The sequence below is a fragment of the Chiloscyllium punctatum genome, chromosome 24 (genome assembly GCF_047496795.1).
Source record: "Chiloscyllium punctatum isolate Juve2018m chromosome 24, sChiPun1.3, whole genome shotgun sequence".
In the NCBI taxonomy this organism is placed as follows: domain Eukaryota; kingdom Metazoa; phylum Chordata; class Chondrichthyes; order Orectolobiformes; family Hemiscylliidae; genus Chiloscyllium; species Chiloscyllium punctatum.
The window spans coordinates 49,360,691-49,380,043 of record NC_092762.1 but is presented as its reverse complement, the minus strand read 5'-3'; the positions used below and the strand labels follow the sequence as shown (position 1 = coordinate 49,380,043).

Genomic DNA, 19,353 nt, shown 5'->3' with positions numbered 1-19,353 from the left:
CCCCACTCCGGCCTATCACCCTCACCTTAACCTCCTTCCACCTATCACATTTCCAACACCCCTCCCCCAAGTCCCTCCTCCCTACCTTTTATCTTAGCCTGCTTGGCACACTTTCCTCATTCCTGAAGAAGGGCTCATTGCTGAAACGTTGATTCTCCTGTTCCTTGTATGTTGCCTGACCTGCTGCGCTTTTCCAGAAACACATTTTCAGCTTATACACATTATGGTAAGGTCCTAGGGAGTGTTGCTGAACAAAGAGACCTTGGAGCGCAGGTTCATAGCTCCTTGAAAGTGGAGTCGCAGGTAGATAGGATAGTGAAGAAGGCATTTGGTATGCTTTCTTTTATTGGTCAGAGTATTGAGTACAGGCGTTGGGAGGTCATGTTGCGGCTGTACAGGACATTGGTTAGGCCACTGTTGGAATATTGCATGCAGTTCTGGTCTCCTTCCTGTCGGAAGGATGTTGTGAATCTTGAAAGGGTTCAGAAAAGATTTACTAGGATGTTGCCAGGGTTGGAGGATCTGAGGGGCTGAACAGGCTGGGGCAGTTTTCCCTGGAGTGTTGGAGACTGAGGGGTGACCCTCTGTTTCCATGCTGTACATCTCTATGACTCTGAGAACATTTTCTGATTCAGTATGTGGATGTACCTACTAGGGAAGGTATAAAACTTTACCTACTGTCGGGAAATAAGGCAGGACAGGTGACTGAGGTGTCAGTGGGGGAGCACTTTGGGGCCAGCGACCATAATCCTATTAGATTTTAAAATAGTGATAGAAAAGGATGGACCAGATTGAAAAGTTGAAGTCCTAAATTGGAGAAATGCCCATTTTGATGGTATTAGGCAAGAGCTTTCAAAAGCTGATTGAGGGCGATGTTTGAAGGTTGAGGGACGGCAGAAAATGGGAAGTCTTCAGAAATTAGAAAACAAGAATCCAGAGAAAGTTATTCCTGTTAGGGTGATAGGAAAGGCTGGTCGATATAGGGAATGCTGGATGACTAAAGAAATTGAGGGCTTGGTTAAGAAAAAGGAGGAAGCATATGTCAGGTATCGACAGGATAGATAGAGTGAATCCTTAGAAGAGTCTAAAGGCAGTAGGAGTATACTTAAAAGAGAAATCAGGAGGGCGAAAAGGAGACATGAGATAGCTTTGGCAAATAGAATTAAGGAGAATCCAAAGGGTTTTTACAAATACATTAAGGACAAAAGGGTAACAAGGGAGAGAATAGGACCTCTCAGAGATCAGCCATTTGTGTGGAGCCGCATAAAATGGAATTACTAAACAAGTATTTTGCCTCAGTATTTACTGTGGAAAAGGATATGCAAGATATAAAATGTAGGGAAACAGATGGTGACATGTTGAAAAATGTCCATACCACAGAGGAGGAAGTGTTAGATGTCTTGAAAGGTGGATAAATCCCCAAGACCTGATCAGGTGTACCCGAGAACTCTGTGGGAAGCTAGGGAAGTGATTGCTGGGCCTCTCACTGAGATATTTGTATCATTGATAGCCACAGGTGAGGTGCCGGAACACTGGAATTTGCCTAAAGCTGGGCCACTGTTTAGGAAGGGTGGTAAGAACAAGCCAGGAAAATATAGACCAGTGAGCCTGACGTCAGTGGTGGGCATGTTGTTGGAGGGAATCCTGAGGGACAGGATGTATATGTATTTAGAAAGGCAAGGACTGATTCAGGATAGTCAACTTGGCTTTGTGCATGGGAAATCGTGTCTCACAAACTTGATTGAGTTTTTTGAAGAAGTAACGAAGAGGTTTGATGAGGTCAGAGCAGTAGATGTGATCTCTATGGATTTCAATAAGGTGTTCAACAAGGTTCCCCATGGGAGACTGGTTAGCAAGGTTAGATCTCATGGGATACAGGGAGAACTAACCAATTGGATACAGAACTGGCTCAAAGGTAGAAGACAGGGTGGTGGGGGAGGGTTGTTTTTCAGACTGGAGGCCTGTGACCACTGGAGTGCCACAAGAATCGGTGCTGGGTCCTCTACATTTTGTCATTTATATAAATGATTTGCATGTGAGCATAAGAGATATTGTTAGTAAGTTTGCAGATGACACCAAAACTGGAGGTGTAGTGGACAGCGAAGAAGGTTACCTCATGATTACAATGGGATCTTAATCAGATGGGTCAATGGGCTGAGAAGTGGCAGGTGGAGTTTAATTCAGATAAATGCGAGGTGCTGCATTTTGGGAAAGCAAATCTTAGCAGGACTTATACACTTAATGGTAAGGTCCTAGGGAGTGTTGCTGAACAAAGAGACCTTGGAGCTTAAAACTGTGTTGCTGGCAAAGCGCAGCAGGTCAGGCAGCATCAAAGGAGCAGGAGAATTGACGTTTCTGGCATAAGCACTTCTTCAGGAATGAGGAGTGTGTGCCAAGCAGGCTAAGATAAAAGGTAGGTAGGAGGAACTTGGGGGAGGAGCGATAGGAATACAATAGGTGGAAGGAGGTTAAGATGAGGGTGATAGGCTGGAGAGGGGGTGAGGGCGGAGAGGTCGGGAAGAAGATTGCAGGTCAAGAAGGCGGTGCTGAGTCTGAGGGTTGGGACTGAGAAAAGGTGGGGGGAGGGGAAATGAGAAAGCTGGGGAAATCTGCATTCATCCCTTGTGGTTGGAGGGTTCCTAGGTGGCGCTCTTTCTCCAGGTGTCGTGTTGCTAAGGTCTGGTGATGGAGGAGGCCAAGGACCTGCATGTCCTTGGTGGAGTGGGAGGGGGAGTTAAAGTGTTCAGCCACAGGGCGGTTGGGTTGGTTGGTCCGGTGTCCCAGAGGTGTTCTCTGAAACGTTCCACAAGTAGGCGGCCTGTCTCCCCAATGTATAGGAGGCCATATCAGGTGCAGCGGATGCAGTAAATGATGTGTGTGGAGGTGCAGGTGAATTTGTGGCAGATATGGAAGGATCCCTTGGGGCCTTGGAGGGAAGTGAGGGGGGAGGTGTGGCCGCAAGTTTTGCATTTCTTGCAGTTGCAGGGGAAGGTGCTGGGAGTGGAGGTTGGGTTGGTGGGAGGTGTGGATCTGACGAGGGAGTCACGGAGGGAGTGCTCTTTCCGGAATGCTGATGGGGGTGGGGAGGGAAATATATCCTTGGTGGTGGGGTCTGTTTGGAGGTGGCAGAAATAACGAAGGATGATACGATGTATCTGGAGGTTGGTGGGGTGGTAGGTGAGGACCAGTGGGGTTCTGTCCTGGTGGCGATTGGAGGGGCGGGGTTCAAGGACGGAGGAGCGGGAAGTGGAGGAGATGCAGTGAAGAGCATCGTCAACCACGTCTGAGGGGAAATTGCGGTGCTTTGAAGAAGGAGGCCATCTGGGTTGTTCGGTATTGGAATTGGTCCTCCTGGGAGCAGATGCGGCGAAGGCGATGGAATTAGGAATATGGGATGGCGTTTTTACAGGGGGGCAGGGTGGGAGGAGGTGTAATCTAGGTAGCTCCCACAGCTACCTAGTTCATAGGTTCATAACTCTTTGAAAGTGGAGTCGCAGGTATTTAGGATAGTGAAGAATCTTTTAGAATGCTTTCTTTTATTGGTCAGAGTATTAAGTACAGGGCTTGGGAGGTCATGTTGTTGCTGTGCAGGACATTGGTTAGGCCACTGTTGGAATATTGCGTGCAATTCTGGTATCTTTCCTGTCGGAAAGATGTTGTGAATCTTGAAAGGGTTCAGAAAAGATTTACAAGGATGTTGCCAGGGTTGGAGGATTTGAGCTATATGGAGAGGCTGAACAGGCTGGAGCTGCTTTCCCTGGAACGCGGAGGCTGAGGGGTGACCTTATAGAGGTTTACAAAATTATGAGGGGCATTGATAGGATAAATAGACAATGTCTTTTCCCTGAGGTCGGGGAGTCCAAAACTAGAGGGCATCAGTTTAGGGTGAGAGAGGAAAGATATAAAAGGGACCTAAGGGGCAACTTTTTCACGCAGAGGGTGGTACATGTATGGAATGAGCTGCCAGAAGCAGTGGTGGAGGCTAGTACAATTGCAACATTTAAAAAGTATTTGGTTGTGTATATGAATAGGAAGGGTTTGGAGGGATATGGGCCGGGTGCTGGCAGGTGGGACTAGATTGGGTTGGGATATCTGGTCAGCATGGACGGGTTGGACCGAATGGTTTGTTCCATGCTGTCCATCTCTATGACTGTAAACGAAGGATCGTTTACACTGGAACTTGCTCCAGATGTCTAACTTACTCCAAGGAGGAAACTTATCTCTGCATTATCTTCTTGTTGAATCTCCGAAGAATATTGTTTCTCGTTCTTCTAAACTCAGGCCCGAGTTTAAGCCCGACCTACTCAACATTTCTTTGTAAGTTGTGATGGTGGTACCAATTATTGGGACAAACTTTCTGCCTTCCTGGATTCATGAGAGTGAATGAATGAGAAGGAAAAGAAATGGATCATACCTTCTTGCATGTGTACCAATGCTATTCATAGATTTCACTAGTCAGAAAGTCAGTTATCTCTCTCTCCCTCTTCCTGTCTCTCTCTATCCACCCACTCCCAGAATACACCTGACTTTCGTTAATGCTTGAATCAGTTCGTGGAATCGTGTCCTGATCAGTACTGTATTGAAATAAAATTTCGATCTCATTAAAGCTGCATTTCATAAGTGTGCCACACTGCCATTCAGAATCCTTACACAAGTAGTTTATACTTTTTCAATGTATATCTTGATACATGTTACTTCAGGATATCACAGCTATTGCGGGATGGTACAAACCTTACATAATACATTAGACCATGTTTAATTTGTACTGCTGAATGTTCATGCCCAGCGATCATTCTTGTAACTTTTCACGGAGAGCAGCAGCATCTTGTCCTCTTCATAAACCTGTTCAATCCTGTGGCTATTGGACAAGTAACGATTCTCATTTGAGTCACTTGATAGCCATAGGCACTGTGAGCTGTAGATGGTTTTTTTGCACAATCGAGCCAATATCGCCTAAATTCGATGCATGAACAGTGGTGTGAGTGTCTATCTCTTTCTTTGGCTCTTACTGCTGCTTACCCCTATTCCAGGGGCATTGATATCACTTCACTGGCTGGAGTCTGCTAAATCAACACAGATTACATCAAACTTAACTATGTGGAGTTCATGTCTCAGTTCTCCACCACATGAAAGGTAAATTTAAAAAGCCTCTGTAGTTTAAACTTGAGAACGGTGTTGATTGTTTAGTTTGAAGCATTATCTATTTCTGCAGAGAGTTTTATTTGAGACAATGACCACCCACACATGATGGTTAAAACTACAAAATACTTGGGTGCATTTCAATCGATGCCTTCCTTGGAAAGGGTCAAATTCCAATTTTCCAGTCAGAAACCGCTATTTTTAGGTATGGGTCAGTTGGCTCTGCTGGTCTGAAGTCCTGGACATTGTGCAAAATCGCAAATTAAGCTGATTGGTGAGTTTTAATCTGTGAAATAAGTTGCAAATCAAAGGGGATTGAAATGTCAAAAGAATTAACAGTAAGAAAATGCTGAAGCAATCCCAGTAGAACATTGTTTTCGTTAAAATATTTGGACTAGTGATAGCACTTTAAAATATAATGGATGGTTATTACGGTTTATGATGCCTTTGGAAGTAGATACTTGAACTGCCATGCTATGAAAGGATATACGGGTAAATAGAGACCTCCAGGTCCTTATTCACAATGATTGTTACCAGTTGCAGAAACAGGAATGAGTGACTATTAGCAAACACACAACTGGGCATCCTTGTTTGCGATGCAAGTGAAGACAACTTTGGAGATTGGTCTCCTTAAGAATGAGAACAAGTAAGAAATTCTAGATGGTGTATTTGCTGTAATGCGAAGAGGCAGACCTCCATAGAAAATGTGACCTGAGAGCCTCCATGGAAATCATAGTGGAAATCATAGTACAATCTGTCAACCTGAGTTTGTATTTTTTAAATACTTCAGGGGATGTGGGTTTTGTCGGTTCGGCCAATATTTATTGTCAGCCCCAAATTGAGTTTGTGAAGATAGTGGTGAACTTGGTCCTTGAATCCTTTCAGTCCGTTTGGTGTAGGTACACCCACAGTCTTGTCAGGGAGGGAGTTCTAGGAATTTGACTCGATGATTAGATTAGATTACATTACAGTGTGGAAACAGGCCCTTCGGCCTAACAAGTCTATACCAACCTGCCGAAGTGCAACCCACCCATACCCCTGCATTTACCCCTTACCTAACACAAAGGGCAATTTAGCGTGGCCACTTCACCTTACCGGCACATCTTTGGACTGTGGGAGGAAACTGGAGCACCCGGAGAAAACCCACGCAGACATGGGGAGAACGTGCAAACTCTACACAGTCAGTTGCCTGAGGCGGGAATTGAACCCGGGTCTCTGACGCTGTGAGGTAGCAGTGCTCACCACTGTGCCACCGTGCCGCCCACAAATGATAATGAACATCTTTCCAAATCAGGATGCTCAGTGGCTTGGAGAGGCACCTACTGTGGTGGTGCTTCCATTTATGGGCTACACTGTCCATTAGGGTGGGCTTGGAAGGTGCTGCCTTGACAGTCTTGGGGAATTTCTACATGTTGTAGATCATGCACACCGCTGCTACTGAGCATTTGTGGTGGAAGGAGTGAATGTGAATTTTGAATTTGGTGGTAGTTGAGCAGACTTCAGTGTCTTTGGGTAGTGTTGAACTTCTTGAGGCTGTTGGGGAGCATTCTATCACAGTCTTGACTTGTGCCTTGTAAATGGTGAGCAGGCTTTCAGGGCTCATTAGTCAAGTTACTTCTGCATGGTTCTGAGCTTCTGATCTGGTCTAATAGGCACAGTATTTATGTGACTCGCCAAATGCAATTTCTTGGCAATAATAATCCCCAGATGTAGATAATGTGAGATTGTGATGGTAATGCCATTGAATCTCAAGGTGCAATAGTTAGATTCTCTCTTATTGGAGATGGTTATTGCCCGGCACTTGTTTGCTGCTGTCAGATCGTTTGTCCAGATCTTGCTGCATTTAGATGTGGCCTCCTTTGGCACCTGAGGAGCCATGAATGGTGGCTCATATAATCATCAGTTAACATCTCCACATCTGATCATGTGAAAGTGAGGGGGATCATTGGTGAAGCCATAGAAGATAATTGGGCCTAGAACTCCAATGAACTCCTGCAGTGGTGTTCTCGAGCTAAAATTGCTGGCTTCCAGTGACCACAATCGCATTCGTTTCTGCTAAGTAGGATTGTAACCTTCCCTGATTCCCATTTGCTCCAGTTTTGCCATGGCTACTTGATGCTACATTCAGTCAATTGTGGCACTTGATCTCAAGGGCAGGCAGTCACTCTAACTCCCTCTCTGGAGTTAAGCTGTTTCTCTCCATGTTTGGACCAAAGAGCTGAGTGTTCTCCGCGAAACCGAAGCTGAGTGATGCTTGGTAGCACTGATCACGCTTTCCATCACTTGATTGATTGATTGATTGCCAAGAGTAGACTGAGTGATTAATAACTGGATTTATATAATTTTTTTGAATGTACAAGACGGAATTGGGCAAAGTTCAACATGCTGGGCAGTTTCCGGTGCTGTAGCTATACTTGAACAGCTTAGCAGGTGTGGCAAATTCTGGAACATGCCTTCAATGACACATCTGGATTATTGTCAAGGCCCATTCCCTTTGCAATATCTGGTCTCTTCAGCCCTTTCTTCATATCACGCAGAGTGAATCAAATTGGCTGAAAGCTGGCATCTGTGATGGGGGCATCAAGAGGAGACTGAGATGAATCAGCAAGTTGACACCAACGCCTGGGGATTGTGGCAAATACTTCAGATTTACCTTCTGTGCTGTTGTGCTGGGGTCTCCTGTCAGTGAGGATAGGGTCATTATGGTGCTGCTATCTCCAGTCAGTCCATCATTTGTGGTTGGACTGGAGAGCTTAAATTTTGTTCTGTTGGTTATGGAATCACTTGGCTCTGTCTGTCACTTGAGCTTATGCTGCTTGACATGAAGTTAGTGCCATAGCTTCAGGTAGACACCTCATTTTTTAGATATGCTTGGGACTGCTCCTAGCATGCCCTCCTGTACTCCTCTTTGATTTATTGTTGGAACCTTGCTTAATGGTAAAGGTGTATGAATCTTTGAAATGGAGAGCGAGAAACAGCATGCTGGAGTTTCAATCCTGTTGTTAAGAAGGTTTTCTCAACAGCTGATTCAGCTACAATTCCAGCATGTGACTGCTTTTGACTGTTGAGAGGAAGGAGGGAACAGTTGCCAGTATTAATAAGGCAAAATTTCACCACAAAATCCACAATTAAAGTAATGAAGAGTGAAAGCAGATTACCCCACTTCTAATATTTAAAATTGGTCAACCACTTGGAGGTTTATAAAATCATGAGGGGAATGGATAGGTTAAATAGTAAAGGTCTTTTCCCTATCGTGGGTAAGTCCAAAGCTAGAGGGCATATGTTTAAGGTGAGAAGGGAAAGATTTCAAAGTGACCCAAGAGGCAACTTTTTCTCACAGGGGGTGGTGCATGTATGGAATGAGCTGCCAAAGGAAGTGGTGGAGGCTAGTACAATAACAACATTTACAAAGCATATGGAAGGGTGTATGAATAGAAAGGAATTTGAAGGATATGGGCCAAAAGCTGGCTAATGAGACTAGATTAATTTGGTGTATCTGGTCAGTTTGGACTTGAAGATATATTTCCGTGCTGTAGAGTCCATGACTCCATGAAAAGTACAGGCCAGGTCGTAATGTTACAGATTGAATATGATGTTGTTTCTGATCCTGTAGTTACTCAAGGATGCAAAATCAGATATTGTTAGATCTATTTGAAACTTACTCCATTTGACATGATAGTCCACACAATATGATGGAGGACGGTGGCATTGTGAATATAGGGCTTCACCTCCGCATGGACTGTGTGATGGCCAATCTTACCAGCACTGTCTTGGGCAGATCAATGTACTGTAGATGCGTAGGTGAGAATGGTTCCTCTTGTTGTTTGGTCACCACCTGTCATATTGTCATCCCATTTCCCCCACCCCTCAACCGAAGCAAAACGCTCAGATATATAGTACAGTTTTACCTCCTTCAAGTTTATTCCCCTCCAGGGAGAGACAATGATCACCATGTGCACAGAGATAAGAGTTCTCAGTCTTCTCTGGAAGATCAGTTTCTTAATGAATAATGTCATTTTACACAGAGGGGCATCCAGATAAGGCAACATACATATTGTTTGGGTAACCGTTAAAATCAGTGAGTATCAATAGTAAAGATTAAGCCATCTGCTGTTACACAGTGAATAACTGACTTCAGTTAATGAGTACTTTTGACCTTGTTAAACTGACCTCACATACTGAATGTTAGCTCATCTTGTTAAATGGCTGTACATAATGGCTGCTTTTCCACCTTGTTAACCCATTACCCTTGCCTCCAGCACCCCATTGTTAATTGTAAGTTCATATCTGATATGAGTCATGCTCAGCTGAATCTCTTTGCCTGTCTGCTTATACCCTATATACATTTTCGTTTAGATCCGTTTGAAACTTACTCCATTTGACATGATGATAGAGCATATAGGGCTTCACCTCCATATGGATTGTGTGATGGCCAATCTTACCAGTACTGTCATGGGCAGATATATCTACTGTAAACGTGTTAGTGAATGGTTCCTCTTGGTTTGCTCACCACCTGTCGCAGATCTAATGGAGTAGGAAGGTCTCTAGTCTACATGTGACTCCAAGCTCTCAGGAATGTGGTTGACTCTTAGTTGTCCTCTGGGATGGCCTTGCCAGCCATTAATAAATTATTACTGCAACCAAACTAGGTGAACCGTCTGGCCTTGACCTAGACACAGGGAAACAGCAAAATTGCAAACTTACCCCTGTCAACCTTGCAATCCCCTCATAGTAATGTCTGGCGCCCAGTGTCAAAATTGCAGGTGAGAAATCGACAGTTTGTCACAGTCATAGTCACAAAGTCATACCTTACAGCCCATTTCCAGACAAAGCCATTCTAGCCCTTGTCCCACATGCAATGTATGACACAGTAGAAGTAATGATAGGTGAAATGCTGTCAACATTGGCTTCTGACCCCATGAAAACTCAAGGCATCAGGTCAGATATGGGCATGGAAACTGCCTCCTGAATGCCATGTACTGATTATCCGCTCAACTGATAAATCACTATTTCATGTTGAACACCGCTTGGAAGAAGCATCGATGTAAGGGCACAATATGTACTTTGAGACAGGAACTTCAGGGTCCATTATATTGTAACTTGAGATTGGAAAAGTAAATTATGAAATTGTAAATTCATTTGCTGTTGCTGGGTCAAATTCTTGGAATTTGTCAAGTAGTGGATGTTGCTGCACTAAGTGGGCTTTGATGGTTCAAGAAAGAAGGTCACCACCATCCTCCCAAGGTAGTAAGTAAATGCTGGCTCAGGAAACTCTCATCCCTTGATAGAATGGTAATACAAAGTAATCAGTGTAGAGATTTCCTTGCCCTGACATTTCATGGGTCCAAAGTCAATTTTGAGGATTCTCAAGGCACCTCTCTCCTGATTATATACTATTGTGCTGTCACTGTCTGTCTTGCTGCTGGGATAGACATGTCTATGGATGATGATGATGATGGTAGTGTCTGGGATATTGTCACTACAATACAGTTCCATCAGTATGACTGTAAGGTTGCTGCTTGATTAGTCAGTGAGAAAGCTCTTCATTTCAGCAATAACCCAGCTTTTAATAAGGAGATTTGGCAGGATTAACATGGTTGTATGCCGTTGTCATTTCTGGTATCTGGGTTGATGGTTCTTTCCTTTCCTAGTTTCATTTCTTTGAGACTTCCTAGCTGTTGATGCAACTAACTGCCCTGATGAGCCATTTCAGAGGACAGAGCTGAAAATGTGTTGCTGGAAAAGCGCAGCAGGTCAGGCAGCATCCGAGGTGCAGGAGAATCGACGTTTCGGGCATGAGCCCTTCTTCAGGATTCCTGAAGAAGGGCTCATGCCCGAAACGTCGATTCTCCTGCTCCTTGGATGCTGCCTGACCTGCTGCGCTTTTCCAGCAACACATTTTCGACTCTGATCTCCAGCATCTGCAGTCCTCACTTTCTCCATTTCAGAGGACAGTCAAGAGTCAAATACTTCACTGGAGTCACATGTAAGGTCTGGCAAATTTCCTTCCTGGAAAGGCATTATTGGAGTCTTGAGTGGGATTGAACCCTGGTCCCCAGAGCATTGCCAGGGTTTCTGGGTTACTCGTTCAGAGACAATACCCCAACGTCATTGATGCTGAAACTTGAGATTCTTAAGTAACTCGAGAAAGAAGGAGACTTTTTAAAAAAAAGTATTTTGTTTGCATTTTACTTAAAGCCTGAGAGACAATAAGACTTAAAGGGTGAAAAAATGAGGACTTGCGATAAGAGATGGCAAGAATGGATTTAACAAATTACCCAGCAGGCATGATCACTAGAAATACCAGAACACTCCAGGGAATAAGTGTAGCCATGAAATTGGTTGTTTGCACGGTTTATCTGCTTAGTGATGAGATCAAATCTCTTTCAGGCTAGATCTCACTATGCTTTGAATTGAACATTACACTGGGGAACCACTTTTATGGAAAAGACGTTGGTTTTTTGTTGCTTTTAGATGGATAAATGTTGAGGTTCTCAACTGAGCACAACACTTGGGCAGTCTGCTGCTGGTTCTTTCAACTTGAATTTGTCACAACTGAAGTGAAAGCTGAGAGTTGAAAGGAGGCAGAAGCTGAAGTCAGCCTGGACGTGACTTGACTTTCAACTTTTTTTTTGCATTTCAATAGATAATAGGTGCAGGAGTAGGCCTTCGAGCCTGCACCGCCATTCAATATGATCATGGCTGATCATTCCTAATCAGTATCCTCTTCCTGCCTTATCTCCATAACCCTTGATTCCAGTATCTTTGAGAGCTCTATCCAACTCTTTCTTAAATGAATCCAGAGACTGGGCCTCCACTGCCCTCTGGGGCAGAGCATTCCACACAGCCACCACTGTCTGGGTGAAGAAGTTTCTCTTCATCTCTGTCCTAAATGGTCTACCCCGTATTTTTAAGCTGTGTCCTCTGGTTCGGCACTCACCCATCAGCGGAAACATGTTTCCTGCTGCCACAGTGTCCAATCCTTTCATAATCTTATATGTCTCAATCAGATCCCCTCTCAGTCTTCTAAACCCAAGGGTATACAAGCCCAGTCGCTTCAGTCTTTCAGTGTAAGGTAATCCCACCATTTCAGGAACTGACCTCGTGAACCTATGCTGCACCCCCTCAATAGCCAGAATGCCTTTCCTCAAATTTGGAGACCAGAACTGCACACAGTACTCCAGGTGTGGTCTCACCAGGGCCCTATTCAGCTGCATAAGCACCTCTTTGCTTCTATACTCAATTCCTCTTGTTATGAAGGCCAGCATGCTATTAGCCTTCTTCACTACCTGCTGTACCTGCATGCTTGCCTTCATTGACTGGTGTACAAGAGCACCCAGATCTCTCTGTACTGCCCCTTTACCTAAATTGATTCCATTTTGTATTCTGCCTTCCTGTTCTTGCCACCAAAGTGGATACCATACATTTATCCAAATTAAACTGCATCTGCCATGCATCTGCCCACTGATCTAACTTGTCCAGGTCATCCTGTAATCTCCTAACATCCTCATCACATTTCACCCTGACACCCAGCTTTGTATCATCAGCAAATTTGCTAAGGTTATTGCTGATACCATCTTCTATATCATTAACATTTATTGTAAAAAGCTGCAGTCCCAGCACAAATCCCTGCAGTACCCCACTGGTCACTGCCTGCCATTCCGAAATGGAGCCGTTTATCACTACCCTTTGTTTCCTATCAGCCAACCAATTTTCAATCCAATCTAGTACTTTGCCCCCAATACCATGCACCCTAATTTTACTCACTAACCTCCTGTGTGGGACTCTATCAAAAGCTTTCTGAAAGTCCAGGTACGCTACATCTACTGGATCTCCCTCGTCCATCTTCAGAGTTACATCCTCAAAAAATTCAAGAAGATTAGTCAAGCATGATTTCCCCTTCATAAATCCATGCTGATTCTGTCCTCTCCTGTTACTACTATCCAGATGTGCTGTAAATTCATCCTTTATGATCGACTCCAGCATCTTTCTCACCACTGAGGTCAGACTAACTGGTCTATAATTTCCTGCTTTCTCTCTCCCACCTTTCTTAAAAAGTGGTATGACATTAGCCACCCTCCATTCCTCAGGAACCGACCCCGAATCTATCGAACTCTGGAAAATAATCACCAACGCATCCACGATTTCCCAAGCCACCTCCTTCAGTACCCTGGGATGTCGACCATCAGGCCCCAGGGACTTATCAACCTTCAGACCTAACAGTCTCTCCAACACCAAATCCTGGCAAATATAGATTCCCTTAAGTTCAGGTCCTTCAGCCACTGTTACCTCAGGGAGATTGCTTGTGTCTTCCCCAGTGAACACAGATCTGAAGTACCCATTTAATTCTTCTGCCATTTCTTTGTTCCCCGTAATATATTCCCCTGTTTCTGTCTTCAAGGGCCCAATTTTAGTCCTAACCATTTTTTTGCCTTGCACATACTTAAAAAAGCTTTTACTATCCTCCTTTATATTATTGGCCAGTTTGCCTTCATACCTCATTTTTCCTCTGCGTATTTCCTTCTTAGTAATCCTCTGTTGCTCTTTAAAAGCTTCCCAGTCCTAAGTTTTCCCACTTATCTTTGCTATGTTATACTTTTTCTCTTTTAACTTTATATGTTTCTTAACTTCCCTTGTCAGCCACGGCCGCCCATGCCTCCTCCTGGGATCTTTCTTCCTTTTAGGAATGAACTGATCCTGCAACTTTTGCATTATACACAGAAATATCCGCCATTGTTCTTCCACAGTCATCATTTCAGTTGACTAGTGCTAAAATAAAACTTGGTATCAGATGAAACTGTAATTTTACTGGTGTCTTTAAAGTATCTGTACTAATAAATTGGCTACTGCAGGAGATTCACAGCAGCCAAGAAATGTTGGGTTGTTTTACTGCTTGCTTGTTAGGAAATGCTCCAATCTATAGCATCTCAGCCAAGGAATATAAAGTAAAATGTAGTAAATCATAGCAGAGAGCCTTGTATCATAGAATTGCTGCAAGCTTTTGACTTCTTGCCTCAGTCAGCTCAGTATAATCTAAATCAGTCATTGCACAGAAAAGCCTTTTTTTGTGTTGGTTCATTGTGATTTGCAGTCCAGTCTTGTGTAGCATTGAAGTTAAAAATTGTAATATTTCGTCGCATGAATTAAGTATAGTCAGGCGCATAGGAAAGACACTTCTGTTCAAATTTAGTCTGAATTAAAGGGATTTTGATTTAAGCAACATTATTTGTCAAGGAAATGACCAACGAACCAATATGTTAAGTGAGAAACTGGAATTAAATAGGAAATCCTGTCATAATCCTAAAATGTTATCCTTGCCTTCCTCTCTCAGTCAAGGTTGGCAGATATACTGTTTCTGTATGGGATTTACAGGTATTTTTACTTGTGACAGGAAATGTTTGGATTAGTGAGCTTTAAGATTTGTAGCTCAGGTTGATGTTCTGGATGTAGGTTTGCTCACTGAGCTGGAAGGTTTGTTTTCGGAAGTTTCGTCACCATGCTAGATAACATCATCAGTGGTATATATTCCTTTTTGTCCTCATTCTAAGTAATTGATGTAGATTGTAAATAGCTGAGACCAAACACTGGTTCTTGTGGCAATCCCTGTCATGCTGAAAATAATCCACTTGTTTCTACTTGCTGGCGTTTCTTTTATTCATTCATGAGATGTAGACATTGCTGACTGGAGCAACATTGATTGCCCATCTATAATTGCCCTTCAGAAGATGATGAGTTGTCATCTTGAAAAGCTATAGTGCATATGCCATTGGGAAGGGAGTTTCAGAATTTTAACCCAGCAACACTGAACAAAAATGATATATTTCCAGTTCAGTGTAGTGAGGCCTTTGAGGGACATTTGCAGACAGCAGTTTTCCTGTGTCGTTACCTTGCTCTTCTTGATAGAAATGGTTGTGGGTGCCTGAGGAAACTTAGTGAATTCCTGCAGTGCAATGTGTTGGTGCTACATGCCACTACAACTGAATACTTTTTCAATTCTCTTTGGATTTCAAACTGAGTTGTTCAGAACTTAGTTTCAAAACACCTTACTTGTCTTTCTTTTTTGACAATTAAATGCCAATCTTTCAGGTTTAACCCTTGCAGCTCACAATTTTGTTGTCAGATAAGTGCTGCCACACCACCACCTTTTCAGGCATGTTAAGCTATGCTCATTTCCACTCATCCCTTTCATTTTTTTTCTTCTGAAGGAACTTGCATAATGGAAGTAATTGCATAACTTCCACAGGCTCCATGCAGTTTAGCTCTATGGAAACCTGTTATGCTTAAGCAATGACGATCTGCTTCTAGATTTGCCTACATTCATCTATCCTGTCAAGACTGCATGGGATCTTTAATCCTTCAAACAAGCTGTCTTTTACTTGTCTAAATGCCAGTGGACACAATCCTAACTTACCCAACCTCTGCTCAAAAGGCAATAGCCTATTCCTGATGTTAGTCAAATGAAACTTCCATGAAGTTGCTTCCAATGCATTTACATCCTATCTTACTAATAAGACTAGTACTATATCCAGTACTCCAAATGTGGTCCCACCATTGACCTGTCTACCTGAAGTGTAACTGCTCTACTTTTTTATTCTCTAACCCCCTCAAAGTAAATTGTTGCAATACATTTGCTTTCCCGATTAATTGTTGTACTTGAAAACTAGCCTTCTGTGATTCATGTGCCACAATACCCGGATCCTTCTGCATCTCAGAACTCTACCTGAATGGACAAATTCTTACTTTCAAACTCCATTATACTCCATTTGCTGATCTTTGCCCATTGACTTAACTTGAATTTCTTTGTAAGAACTTTGTTGTCTTCACAGCGTCTTTGTCATTGCAAAGTTAGTAACCTTACCTTCAGTCCCTACACCCATAACTTTATATGCATTATATATAGTTGAAGCTGCAGCACTGAACCCTGTGACATGCCACTTGTTACATTTTGCCTACCAGAAAATGAACCACCTAAATTTTATTGAATTCAGAGTCATCTTTCTACCATGGTAGGATTTAAACCCATTACCCGGGTCTCTGAATTATTAGTCCAATGACACTCTATTACACCACCGCCACCTCCTTTCCTGTTGTTTTCTGCCAGCTAACCAATCTTCTGTCCATGCCAATATGTCATCCCTTACACCTGAGATTTTGTTTTCTGCAATAACCTTGGGGCATTAAATGCCTTCTGGGTCTTTGAATGTACTATTTCCTCAAAGAGCAAAACAAATCAGTTAAATATGATTTTCCTATCACAACACCATGTTGCCTCTGCTCAATTGTTGTGAATTTATCCAAGTCCCTTATATAAATGCAGTAAGTCTGTCATACCTCTGAGCTCCAAACATTTTTCACGAAAGTGCTATTTGGTTTGCTACTTACTTGCTGTACTTGCAAGTGAATTTTCTGTGTAAATCTCTCAGCATTTACTTTTCTTTTCCAAAAATATCCCAGTCTTCCTAAGCGAGTGCATTGTGATAAATTGAAATGACGTATGTTTAATTAACCTGTGGTTTCATGCTTTTTTTTAATGAAGGAGTTACATTCACTGTTTTGCAAACTATTGGAAACTTGTCCAAATGTTAGGAATTTTGGAAACTTATATTCAGTGCATCATTCTATTCACTTAGCATTTCTTTTAAGACTATAATGAGGTCCATCAGAACCTGGAACTACTAAGCTTGCAACTTTTGATAACTTGCTCTACACCACTTTGATTAGATTAGATTACTTACTGTGTGGAAACAGGCCCTTCAGCCCAACAAGTCCACATCGCCCCGCCGAAGCGCAACCCACCCATACCCCTACATCTACCCCTTACCTAATACTACGGGCAATTTAGCATGGCCAATTCACCTGACCTGCACATCTTTGGAGTGTGGGAGGAAACCGGAGCACCCGGAGGAAACCCACGCAGACACGGGGAGAATGTGCAAACTCCACACAGAGAATCGCCTGAGGCGGGAATTGAACCCGGGTCTCTGGCGCTGTGAGGCAGCAGTGCTAACCACCGTGCCGCCCACACTTCTGTTGTGATAGTAATTTATCTGCGTTCTTTCATCCCTTTCATTCTCTGATTTATAGCCATTACTTCTATTCTTAATAATATAGTCTGGCATAGAATCTGTCACTTTTTCATTACTTTTTTCTTTCTGTGCAATGGAAATCTGTTCTAATTCTGCCCTTTTTAAATAGCTACAGAAGCTCTTACTTCCTGCTCCTGTATTTCTTGCAGCTTTCTCTCCTAATGTTTCCTCCTTATTTATCTTTTAGTCATTCTTTGTGTCTTTTTATTTTCTGTGTAATCTTCTACACAAACTTTGCAGCCTCTCCATCTTTGTATCAGAGTTCAGAAGCAAGTTGTACAAATATAAATCTATTTTCATTAACTGAGGACAATAAGTCAGTCCCTTTTGAATGTTTCTTCCTCATTGGCATGTATTTATTTTATGATTTCTGAAATGTTCCCTTCACCGTCTGCTACTGCATGTTTATTGACCTACCCTTTAACATAGTTTGAGTTCATTACAACTAAATATGTAATTTAACATTTAAATAACAAGGAATAGTTTAAAAAGCATGTGTTGTTTTCGCCGGTTCTATTTATTGTCAAAGTACAAGCAAAATATATGCCCCACAAAAACAGATTTCTTCTTGATTGCTTCATTGGGAAAAGTTTATGCAGAGTAATAGTGTTGTCACTAATAGTTACAGAGAGAAGGAATTGCTAACCACCCTCAAGGAAACATGTTTCCTGTTATTCTTGATGCATTTAGCAACACCATTTAACAATTAAAATCACCTGCAGGCTATACAGCTTTCAAAAGTTCACAAAGACCGCAAATTCTTTGAGAGAATACCTCTTGGAAATTCTGCTTAATATGCAGTTTTCCTGCATTGCTTCCTTCATTTGGCTAATGTGATAGTGAACTGAGTGCTCAGAGTTCCACAGTCAGCATTTTTGCTGTTATACCCAGGCTAGAACTTTTTTGAGAAACTCTTCATTATTTCTTGATTCTGTTGTTGCAGACTTTATTCAAGAACCTAATTATACCATGGCCTGTACTGTCTGGTTTTTTGAATATGACGTAGAAGACATCATTTCAGCTCAGATGTTTCATGTTTGAAAGTAATCGCTGGTAAGCACTATATGCTTTCTCCTGTTTTCAAGTTTGCTATTTCTTGCCTTGATTAAAGTAGAAATGCTTGCGGTTTCTAAGAACACTGCCCAATGGCATAATTGAATGTCGAATCACCATGTGTGGAATTAAGTTTTTAATCCACATCCACTATAACTAACACTTGTGTCGTCAGTGTGTGTTTCCCAGGGACCATTGTAAATCAATTTTAAATGGTTATATGTTGCAACCATACTGTGACAGTTCTACTCATCATTATTTTCGGGGCTTTGTAAAGTTCTTTTTCTGAAGTTCTTCAGGTGCCATCTTGTGATTATTTATTCCAGCCAACTGTTTGTTATCTTTATGGCATCTTTGGGGTCTTAAAAGGGCTTCTCTTAGCACTGTTTCCCAAAAGGCAGATAAGCTTCTTAAGGATTCGGAGACTGAGCTGTACATAAGTTAATAATAGAATTAAATGTATATTTAGAACTATGCCATTATGGTACATCCATATGATCCACAAGAATTAAAGCTTGGGCACCCTTGTAGTACTGAGCTATAGAGGAGAAAAGCTTGCATGTATAAGATTTTACCACATCTTAAACATCCCAACTACTACAAAGAATGATGAGAACTTAACAGACTGACTTTTTGATCTCATTAGTATTAATTTATTCAAGTGTTGTCTTCTTTTAGATTGCTGACTTGGTGGAGGCTTGTTAGCCTGTTAATGCATAGAGTAAAGAAAGTTAAACTTGAAGACGATACCACAGAAAGTTGGAAAAGGTAAGTGGCTTAAAAAATTGCTCTACCCTGTTCACTTTTGAAGTTGATGAAATTTGAACAAAATTGCAATAATCTGAATGTGTTAGAGTGTACTACACTCTGGATTTTTCTATACTGTTATTGATATCTAGTATCTTACTGCTTGTTATAAAGAAAGTTTTATACTAAGCGAATATAGTCAGAAACCTGATTTAAATCCCAAATTCTTTAGAGCTGCCTTGTACAAAAGATGCTGTCAAAGCTCTCTGAACAATGTTTTTCACTTGTCATCTTGGATAATGGATTCTGATTGGCTACCTCATAATTA

General features: G+C 42.3%; 1 protein-coding gene across 6 annotated transcripts in view; it reads left to right on the top strand.

The window, feature by feature from the left end:
• The window catches only part of dpp9 (dipeptidyl-peptidase 9), a 111,040-nt gene that overhangs the window by 20,145 nt on the left and 71,542 nt on the right, over positions 1–19,353 (top strand). For all 6 annotated transcript variants that reach the window (XM_072593796.1, XM_072593801.1, XM_072593798.1 and 3 more), the window contains 2 exons: positions 18,169–18,278; positions 18,957–19,046. In XM_072593796.1, the coding sequence (XP_072449897.1) occupies positions 18,991–19,046 (56 nt within the window). In that variant the 5' untranslated portion in view covers positions 18,169–18,278; positions 18,957–18,990. The remainder of the gene's footprint in view (positions 1–18,168; positions 18,279–18,956; positions 19,047–19,353) is intronic.